Source organism: Echiichthys vipera (assembly GCF_963691815.1).
Source record: "Echiichthys vipera genome assembly, chromosome: 19".
In the NCBI taxonomy this organism is placed as follows: Eukaryota; Metazoa; Chordata; class Actinopteri; order Perciformes; family Trachinidae; genus Echiichthys; species Echiichthys vipera.
In genome coordinates, this window is record NC_139844.1 from 12,804,853 (window position 1) to 12,816,190 (window position 11,338).

The 11,338-nt window shown below is 41.2% G+C and overlaps 1 protein-coding gene across 6 annotated transcripts in view; it reads right to left on the bottom strand.

Annotated features, from left to right (window-relative positions):
• The window catches only part of gphnb (gephyrin b), a gene marked incomplete at its 5' end in the record, with an annotated part of 111,825 nt that overhangs the window by 23,980 nt on the left and 76,507 nt on the right, over positions 1 to 11,338 (bottom strand). For 2 of the 6 annotated variants that reach the window (XM_083934297.1, XM_083934295.1), the window contains one exon: positions 111 to 185. The exons of 3 other annotated variants lie outside the window; for them this stretch is intronic. In XM_083934297.1, the coding sequence (XP_083790423.1) occupies positions 111 to 185 (75 nt within the window). Of the gene's footprint in view, positions 1 to 110; positions 186 to 2,057; positions 2,100 to 11,338 lie in introns of all 6 variants that reach the window. One more of the 6 variants, XM_083934294.1, reaches the window with a different exon arrangement.

Sequence of the window (11,338 nt, forward strand, 5' to 3'; positions counted from 1 at the left end):
TGTGTTCATGTATGTTGGTGTGTGTCACTATAGTGGTTGAGGTGCTATGTGGGATGCCAGTGGCCTGCATGCCGGTAGATAATTGCTTGGTAGAAGTTTAGCGGGTTTACCTGGTCCAAGGTAGAGTACCTTGACTTGAGCGTGATGACCTCATCCAGGTGAGCCCTGAATTCTCTCCGTGAGGCCTGGGGGAAGCCACAGGATAGTCACTCACCTTAATACCACACATTCTCTCACACAGGTTCAGGCAACAGGCACGCACACCCACTCGGATCAACACAACATATAAGTTAGTGCTGCTTTTTTTTAAAAACACAGTTGCTAACAACAACAATCTCCTAATTTTGGCACACAAATGCACCAAAAGCACGCATACACATCCCGGAAGTATGCCAGTATCAACCTGACACACATTCTGCATTCGCATCAAAAGGAAATTTAAAAATAATAAGATGTGGCAAACAACTAGAAAACACCAACCATGAGCAACACAACCGAACCAAAGAGGGATGAAGAACAGAACCAGTTCAGTGGAGTTGATAACAGTTTCAGTAGAGCGCTGCTACGGTGGACACATTTCTTTATTAGTGTGTGTGCGAATGGAATTTAAGAAGTGAAAGCAGTGCTTGACCCCTGGCTGTACTCAAGGCCTCTGTCTGGGAACAGCTGGGAGGGAAGATACAGATTGGTAAGTAATGGCACTGTTTGATTATTGGATTTCAATCTACTTTTATGAGCAGATTAATTAGATTACAATTACGTTTGAGGAGAGAGGCAATGCTTAGACTTTTTTTGTTTGTTTGTCATATTTGGCTATTATGATGTAGATCTAGAATTAGGTGAATAAAAATTCCTGACTGATTTTTGGGACAATTTGATTTATAGTTTTAAAATAAAAAAATGACATGAAAAGGGATCTCTTAAAATGGATTATCAAAGGATTGTGCTGGATATATGCTGAAGACCTAATGAACCTGAAGAGTCAGTGTCAGTCACTGGAAACTTTAATCGCTCAATTAAAAAATATGAGCAACACAAATTCTACAAAAATATATATTAAAGTGGAGATTAAAAAAAAAGTAAAGTAAAGTCCCAGTAGGCAACATTTGTTTGATCATGTTCACTAAAACATATTAATTCGACTGCAGTAATCCAATTACAGTAATGCAATCTCTTATGAAAGAGATGATTTTCTTACGTATTTTATATTTAGAAAAGGGAAGATAAATTATCTCGAAATATATGTTATGAGAAAATAAGATTAAACTGAACATTACCTCCCTCTACCTTTGAGATGGACATCATTTTAAGTCTGCTTCCACACTCTTCCACATTTCATTACTGCGCCATTACAGGTAATCAATGGATTCCAACATCACATTGGACAAGTGTCAGCACTCTTCAATGCCCTTGCACTGAGGTCACGTCTTTATCACTTATAGATCAGAGTCATTGGGGCCTGACAAGAGTAACAAGCACAAGAGAGCGGCAAAGGCTTACAGCACATTGACAGGGCCTTTTCTCTTTTACAAGATGCTGTGTGTGTTTGAGAGAGGCCCCTTTAAAGGAACTGAGGTGTATACAGACACTTTGTTTGTGCAAGCAATATCGCTTTCATTCAAATGCATAATTCAAGAATCTTTCAACTTCAATTCTGAGGTTGAAACGCAGATAAGGAAGATGCCAAGTGATGGAGGTTGGTTTATTTTGGAGGGTATGTGAGTGTGGAAACAAGGCGAGAGTTAGATACAGTTTGTGTTCCAGAGCGAGGTCAACAGGACGTATTAGACAAAAATTAGAAGAAAAATACAACAAGGCCAAATCCGCACAAAAGCAAGGAGGAGGAAAGGAAAGCATAATGGGAAGTGTGTCAAAAAAAACCCAACAACACAGAGACACAGCAGGAGTGCAGCAGGCAGGACACAAAAACAAGGGAAAGGATTTGAAGTTTAGGGGGTGAAGCAATCATTCCAGGCAGGAAGTGAGAAGTGCGGTTGTAGAGGGAAGGGTGTAGAAACTGATGCTGTAACTATGCATAAAAACACATGCAGGAGTACCTCAGCAATGCTTAGGGTGGATGAACAGGAGGGGAGCCGCGCCTGGTGTCGCGAGAGAGAGGAGGGGAGAAGAGAAGAGGGTTAACAGAGCCAAAGCCGGGTTGAGCAGGGGGACAGAGGCACACAGAGACTGACGGGTGAGGCAGACAACGCCCTCCGTCTTTCAGGAGGACATCTGTGTGACAGGTCTCTGTGTGACTGTCTCGGATGGACCAAGGCAGCCAATGGCATGATGGGCGGGACAGGACAGGACAGGACAGGACAGGACAGGACAGGACAGGTCAGGTCAGGACAGCAGGTAGGACTTGCATAGGTATTCACTCCCCATCAGAACAATAGGAGAACAGGTTTCACAGGAAACATCCCACATTTTGAACCCTGTGTCAGTTCTTCATTTTGTCAAATGCAACATGAATAAAATAATAATAAATTCAAGTGTGTCTGTTTATTTTCACCAGACCTGATAGCTCAATAGATTCCACGTCATCTGATTATACCTGAACATCACAGCTTTTACCACTCGTAGTCGCAATGCCACTATACTGTGCCATCCTTGTGTCCTTGTGAATGTGCACGTCCTAGTCCAGGATGTAAGTGCCCCTTGTAAGCTCAAACAAGTCTCGAAGACATATGTACCATATGTAATATACTGAAAATGTGTGCTTCAAGTCCTGACCAATGTGACATTTTAAAGTAGTTATTCCTGTTTTCTTCTAAAGGGGTGACACATGACATGTCTTCAAATAACCCCACTGAATTCAACTGCAGTATCACGGTAAACCTGCAGTTTTCCATCAGTATTTAACACTCCTCCTGAAAAAATAAAATAAAAAATCCAGTGGCTTTGAAGTTCCCACAAATCCAGATCATTTGCAACCAAATAAACCCTCAATGTAAGTGTCAATTATTGATCCAAAATGTCTGCGACTTAATATCCCTTCTTCCCCGTTGCACACAGTAGACGACATGTAAACCAGAAACCACACATGAAATACAATGAGTCATAAAAATGCAATGTAATATATTTCTAGCACCCGAAAGTATCACCAATTACTTTTCTACACGGGTCAGCCGTGATTGGAGCATTTTCATTCATGCGGTGGTAAGGCATTTCTGATAACAATGCATCCACCAAAAGGCACATGAAGACTTTTATTTTCTACACTAATGAGGTTGGAAAGAGGATCTGCTTCTGCATCTTTTAGCCTGCCTCCTTCTCAGGAAGTTGCCCACAGATTTCCCATTATGCCTTTCATTAACTGGTGAGAGAGTTATTCACTACAATATGTCCAAGACAGCAGCTGTACAGCATTTCATTCATGTGGTGTTTTGTCAAAACACCAAAAATGAAAAAACACAACACAAACATGGCCATCTGCGTTGGCAGAGGTTTTTGTTGGTCCAAGAGCCTTCCAGCTCAGAAATAACATATCACTGGGAACTCCATTTAAAAATATCACATCTATTCCCGGCAAAATAGTGGCTGGCATGAAAGCTAAGCTCACTATGATTTATTATGAAAGTCGTTAGATGATTCCCAACCTTTCCTCAAGAAACAGTAACATTTTACATTGTATAATAAATTGCCTTTTTAAAGTGGGGATGTCAAGGAGATGAGCATCCCATCCCCCCTAATTGAAATGCTGTAGATTCACAGTAGCTGGCGTCATCAAACTCGCTGCTCAGATAATGGACACTGGCAGGAAACCACAGGAGGTTACAAATTGAAACTCAGGAATAAACTACACATGGGTCTCCGAAATAGTGTAGAAGCAGGGAAGTACTCTGTCCCAGCACACACGGACAATATATCGTTTATACAATACATGACTTCTGGATACTGCCATCTTCCAAATTCAATATTGACGTATTCTGAAACCACCCAATGCAAAGTATTTTATGTTGTTATACCATCTTTGAAATTATACTCAGGTCCATTGGTGTCTCTTTTGATTTTACCACTAGGGTGGGGTGCCAAAGTCGGAATTCTACACTTTTTGACCGACAGGGAACAGGTTCTTGTTCTGTTCAGAATGATTTGGACCTTGGTGCCATCCAGTGAACAAGCCTGCGTTTCACCAGTGTTGCCCTGAACCATTGTCATCAAGGATGCTTCAGCAACCGAGGGCATTGCACAATGCACACCACTGACCGTGACATAGGAGTATACAAAAGTAGCCTTTACCCTGTGGTTATTTCATATAGACTATTTATTTATCCTATTAACAGAAACCATGCTATATCATAATATACCTGTATATCATTATTAAGATATGAAATGACTGAATATTAGGATAGAATATTTTGGCCATATTTCCCAGCCTGAGCTTACATCAATTACTTACTTACACCATATTTCATTCTTCTTCTTCACTGCCTTTTGCAGTGCATTGCTGCATTTCTTGGTGTATTACCACCCTCATATAGATCATTGGGAGAGTATAAAACATGTATCACATTAGTAGTGGTCAAAGACTCCACAGTGTACCATTAAGATGGATCCTGAACACACCACTGCCATCTATATTTTATAAAATAATTGTTCTTTTGTCAGGAGTAGGTTCTTATAATCATTCTGACTTGCTAACTTACATATTTTTTAGAGTTTGTATTCCTCAAACCTCAAACAGAGGGGGTAAGTGCAAAGTTAGCATGGTTCTTAGTCAGAATGGCCACAATTATGAAAATGAGACCAACAATTTAGAGAAAGATAGCAGAATTTTCCTTTAACTGGCACTGGAACAGCATTGCATTCTGTCTACCTACAGTACCCAGTTATCAAGTCTTTTGGCTTACGAAACAACAATGTAACACACTCAGAGTCATGAATATCTCTTATTAGATTACACATTCCTCATATCTAAACTGAATTATAGATCCAGTTTCATCAGCGTAAACATCTTTTGAATTATATCACACGCTCTGACTGTGCAGGATTCTGACAGTTGCTGTCTTTTGCTGTCAAATTAAACTTGTGTGCCGTCAGTGCTTTAAGCTGATTTGAAGTTTTTTGCTTACATTTTCAAAACAGCCAGTTATTGAAAAAGAAAAAAATAACTTGCTTTCCAAACGGCTCCAAATAAAGAAAGGTGGAAAGAATCCACACGGGAAAAGCCAAACAACCGGTAACCACAGCTGATCAGAAGCATGTGCTTCATGCTCTATTATCCAGCCCAGATCGTTCATCAATGGTCGTTTCCATGTCTACATCAATTAGATATTAATGAGCTATTGAGTGAGTTGCCAGTGTTGCCAGTGAGAGCTATCACAGCTGATTTGACAGGCCCGTGTTATACTGCTCACCAATCCCCCTTCCACTTCTCATCAGCAGCCCATGTGGTGAATGAGCACGGTCAGTACAGCTGGTCAGACAGTCTCATCCATTCCTCTTACTGCCTTTCATTTCCTGTCTGTCTTCTGCTCCTCCGCTCTGTCTGTCTGACTGTTTGTCTCTCTCTCTATCTGTCTCGCTGTTCAAAGCTCTCTTGTACTCTTTCCAATCTCTCTCTATGGCCCTCAAGGCAAGCTCTCTGAGTCACTGGCCGTGAGTAACTCCAGACGAATATAATACTGCATACAATGCATGGAAACTTCACACATAAAGAGGCATGTTCATAAGGCTGTTGAAGTATGCAAGCACTCAATGACATAATGTAGTCTTTGCTTGTAGATGTCTGCAGTATTTATCTTGATAACAAAGATCCCAAATAGTACTTACACACGCTCTATGAACACATTCAATTCAATTCAATTCAATTTTATTTATAGTGCCAAATCATAACAAAAGTTATCTCAGGACACTTTACAAACTAGGTAAAGACCACACTCTATGACCCCGTAGAGTACGGTGGCAACGAAAATCTTCCCTATTACAGGCAGGAACGTCAGACAGACCGAGCTCTGTGGAGGACGGACATCTGTATGAACAAGCACTCTGGACTCAGCTTAAGTGTTTTTCCCTTTAAGTCCTCAACTTGACCCAAATGGTCTATGGGTCCTACAAGCCAAATAGAGCAAGGGAGGGGGCTGAATTTCTATACATTAATCAGATACAAAAGAGCCCTTTTCTTCAGGCCGTGGCTACTTTCATCTGGTCTCTACAACAGTATATCACACATATTATAATACATCCTATGCCCTAGATGACCCAGCAGCTACCTCAGCCACCCCTATGCACTTGACATTTAACGGAGTAGGACCATTCTTCACATCTAAATTAATATCAAACTGCTGTTTCCATCCAGGCATGGAGAGCTGTTGTCTCTCTCCTTAACAGAGAGAAGGATATAGGCTTCAGCTTGACATGCAAGTCTAGATTTCCCCTCAGGCCACATAAAGATTGGTCTAAGCAGGTTTTAAAAAAGGGAAAAAGCGTGGTACACTGCAAATATCTCCGTATGAAGTCATTCTGTGTTAGAACTCGTAATGTCTTAAAACAAGTTTAAAATTTTTTTTTGCCAATGCAATAAGAATATTATACTGTGTCTCCAACGCCAGTCAGCTTGTTTGTGTATGAATAAAAAATAAAATGTATATAATATATAATATTTATATTTATTAAGGATATATATATATATAAATATATATATATATTTATATATATATATATATATATATATATATATATATATATATATATATATATATATATATATATATATATATATACATATATTTTAAGGAATAGTTTTCATTTCCAAAATTTTCTTATTTGATTTTCTACTAAGAATTAAAAGAGAAGATAAATTGATAGTGTTAATATGATACTATGCTTTTATTGGAATGTCAAACTACGCCAGCAGCCAGGTGGCTTAGCTTAGCACAAAGACTGGAATCAGCTAGCTTGGCTCCGTCCAAATGTAACAAAATCTGCCTAAAAGCGCTTCTAAAGGTTACTTATCGTCTCATCGTCTGCTTCTTGTTGACATGGAAACCAGCAAAGAGGAAGTCACTGCACTCAGCCAATCGTCATATTAAATAACATGTTAATTAATGAGCTTTGGAAATGCTTAGCAAGGCTAGCTGTTTCCACCTGTTTTCATTCTTTGTGTTAAGTTAACAAGTAAGTGGCTTCTTCAGATTTACTGTAGAGACATGAGAGCGCTATTCTTAAATAATACCATGAAACAAGGCGAATAAGCGTACATATTTCCCAAAAAGTCAAACTATTCCTTTAAGCAAATGTACTTAATAACTCAGCTAAAGCCAAAAGTGACTTGAAAAGGATGTGTACAGTATGTCAAACCAAATCCAACATTTGAATTATGTAAGCCTGTCCTAACATCTACAGTATATCCATTTTTTTGATTTGCCGTTGTACCTGACATTTAACTATAGGTTGAGTCTCCACGGCTACATCAATATCTTGCTGCTCCACCTTGTCAGCTGTTTAAAGCCTTCATGGATTTTGAAGGTGCCGTTTCCACACTTCTTCATCCATTTTGCCCTCATTTCCATTTACAGTACAGCCCCCCAGCTAAGCTGCTATGTTGGCGACTGGAGGGAAGCACATGGTAACTCCAGGGAAAAGGAATAACAGCGTAGGCATCAGAATCAAGGGGTTTCTGATTCCTCTCTTGCATGAATTTACTGTAAGGTACTCTGGGTAAAAGTACCAGCTAAATGAGGAAGAGGAGTGTGGACTAAGTTGTTTCTGTTTCTGAGAAGCTTGACTTAAACACTGATTGAGTCCTTTGAGATTGCTGCGCTTGCTTATCCTCCTTTCATTGTCTTGGTATGGATTTGTAATGCCCACCACCTTCTAACACTGCAGAAACACCACGGCAACGATATCAGGCACACATCCTTCCTCCTCTTCCTCATCCTGCAGCATTCCGGCTAGTTTAAGCTAGTCAACGGTCCCATCGCTGTATTACTCACCATTTCCCCCCCTAAACTCATCCATGGCCTGACAGCAGACCTCCTTCAGGCATTAGCATCAGCACACACACATGCACCAATTTATTTGCACGAGCATAATTTATATTTACAAACACACTGTGCACGCAAGGCATCCACCCCCATTTCCACTCAGCTAATAATACAAAATCCTTCCCTTAATAAGCAGAGACACAAATTACTTCCACACTGACTTACTTCACACACACACACACACACACACACACACACACACACACACACACACACACACACACACACACACACACACACACACACACACACACACACACACACACACACACACACACACACACACACACACACACACACACACACACACACTTAAAACCTGTAAACATTCTCTCAGATATGCAGGAGGAAAGACATTACTTACCATCTTCTGCCTGGAGTCGGAACAGAATGAGCTCCCCGGCACATGTACACAAGAATACACACACTTTTACACACTCACTGACTGGGAGAGGGTAAGTGAGGAAGGGTGAGTAAGAGAGAGAGAGAGAGAGAGAGAGAGAGAGAGAGAGAGAGAGAGAGAGAGAGAACAAGGGAAGGCTGGAATGAGAAGGACGCACAAGAGAGCGAAAGAGCAGAAAGGAAATGCAACAGCCCAAGAGACAATAAGGAGGAGGGGAAAGATGAGGAGGAGGAGGGTATAGAGCTGCACATACGGTGCAGCACTAAATCATACACGCATGACTGAGGTCTGTGTGTGCGTGCATGTCTGTGTGGGTACATGTGTGTGTGCTTTTCCCATGAGCGTTTCTGTTGAGGGAAATGACAACGTGACCCCCCCCCCCTCCCCCGTGCGCCCCAAACCCTCACTTCCTCACTCTGCCTCCCTTTCGGTCCATACTGATTTGAGACGATTGGGCCGGGGGTCGCCAGCACACCCAGGCTGAGGCTGATATGAGGTGAGCTACTGGACTCGCCCTCTGGGATAGACAGATGGCTACAGAGAGATTAAACAAACAGACAGAGGGAGCAGAACGTGCATCACAGGCCTAGCTAGCCAAACCGTCCTCCGTTTGCTGTGTGTTTGTCTCGTTCATTTTCAATCATATCCATCTCTCCTTCCCCACCTCCCACTCTCTTTCAGTCCCCTTGTCCTCTCTAACTCATTAGCTCTCCATCCCTTTCTCTCTCCTTCACTCCCTCCCTCCCACTCTCTGTTCTTTTCACTCTTTCTCTCTTCCTTCGCCTCTCTTTCTCACTCACTCCATCATAAATCCTCCACACCTCCAGCAGGCCGGGAGACGAGGAGTCACTTTTATGAGTATTACTGCACTGGAGGAGGACAATAAGACATATCTAGTCTGCTGCTTTGCTCACACACACACACACACACACACACACACACACACACACACACACACACACACACACACACACACACACACACACACACACCCACACACACACACACACACACACACACACACACACACACACACACACACACAGCGACAGACACACAAGCGGTCGATACTGTCAGGTAACACCAAACGTGAATAATTTCAGTTGAACACAAGGGCATATAACAAGTCCAATCTAACGTATCCAGGGGGATATAAACCCTTAAGGAATGACAACACAGACTGTAAAACAGTGCAGAGCAGCACACTGCGCCAGGCATCGATGTCCTCATCTGAACAGACCAACGAAACCGTCCAGTCACACACTCAGTGCTATAATGCATGCACACATAAAAACAGTCCGGTGTCATGGAAATAAAGAACAGATGGCAGAGCACAACATTTTTAGTCTTTCTTCCCTGCAGCATCCAGAGTACTTTTTAAAACCGATGGATGGACACCATTCTTCCATAATATATCCCTACAGTTGTTGTTTTAAAGATGGTGGTGGAGAGCATTGTCTAAACATGTCGCTCAAAATCACCCAAAGATCAGGTGACTGCAAAGGCCACAGATGATTCACATCATTTTCATCAAAAACATTCAAAAAAATGTATGAACATTATAATTTTTGTCTGGTCATTGGGCTCCCCAAAATAATGCTACTCCTAAAATATTTATCATCATCAAATCATTCATCATTTATCATAAATTGAGACCTCATACTTTATGAAAGATATTTGATACATTTTCACTACAACGAACACAAGGGCAGTAGTAGTTATTTACTCCTTTAAAGTGAAATTCCGGAAATCACCAAACTATCAAACCAAAAATCAAAAGTTTTACGTGTTTTGCTGGAATAAATCATCAATGGACTCCTTCCCTTTGGATTGTATTTGTAATCGACTTGAATGGACTACGAGAGGAGCTGCTACCAGTCGAGTAGGTAAGTCTTTCCAAACAATCTTTTGATACACTCGGTGTTCACATACTAAGCTGTTGGTGCTTCGATTAATGTGTAGTGACTCTTGTCATGCTACTGCAGAGGTTTGGTGTTATTTTGAGCAATATTAGTGGTTAAAAAAATACATTTTAATGCGCTCAACTCACCGCCCCAAGCTTATCTGTGTTAACCGCATTTGGGTGTAGGGACTGTTAGCGACTGTCCCGGATTTCTCCGTTAGTTGTTCGTGCACGAAAAAAATTGTCTCGATAGCTTCTTTGATGAGTGTACTTGCCTAAAAAGAGCCTGGAATGATTTTACACCGGAATTTCACTTTAACATTGACTGATGTTCAACTCTAGAATCTGTGTAGGTGAATATTGACTAGAAGCAATAAAAAGATATATTTTCTTTTGTAATAAAAAGTGCAGAGGAATGTTTTTGATAGGCTGAGGGAGGCATGGGAACTGGAACCCTCAGCCTTTCAGACAATTTGTCCAGATGTTACTTCTAGTATTGCAACTAAAAAATCCCCCTGCGACCTGAAAAGCAGTTTCCCCATAGTTAACCATTGTCAGAGAGATGTTTGAAGAACCGTTAACAGGACACCTGAAACCGCAAACAAGGAGGATTATGACTCTATAGGAACATCTGCATATATTTTCCCCCACTCATTTATTCAAATTAACGCATCTGAAGATAATTCAAATGTGAAATATAAAGGAAGAAGTCCACATACTACACAAACTAACAACACTCAGAAACATGTCATAGTGGTGAATAGTGAGTTCCTGTATATGCTTACCCAAACAAAAATAGACATGAGCCCACGCCCACACAAATCCCCTCAGGAGGTCCGTGACAGTGCAAGCTAACAGAGCGATGAGCCCAGCGGACATTAGCACAGCCACCCCAGCAGAACACAACCTGCTCATCCTCATAGCACAAGGGGACAGAGACAACAACACACACGCATACACTTTTTATTCTATATTATCGATAACTATAGACCAAACTATAGACTCATCTTCTCTACTGTTCTGGGTTGCAGGAGGAGAAGCTGT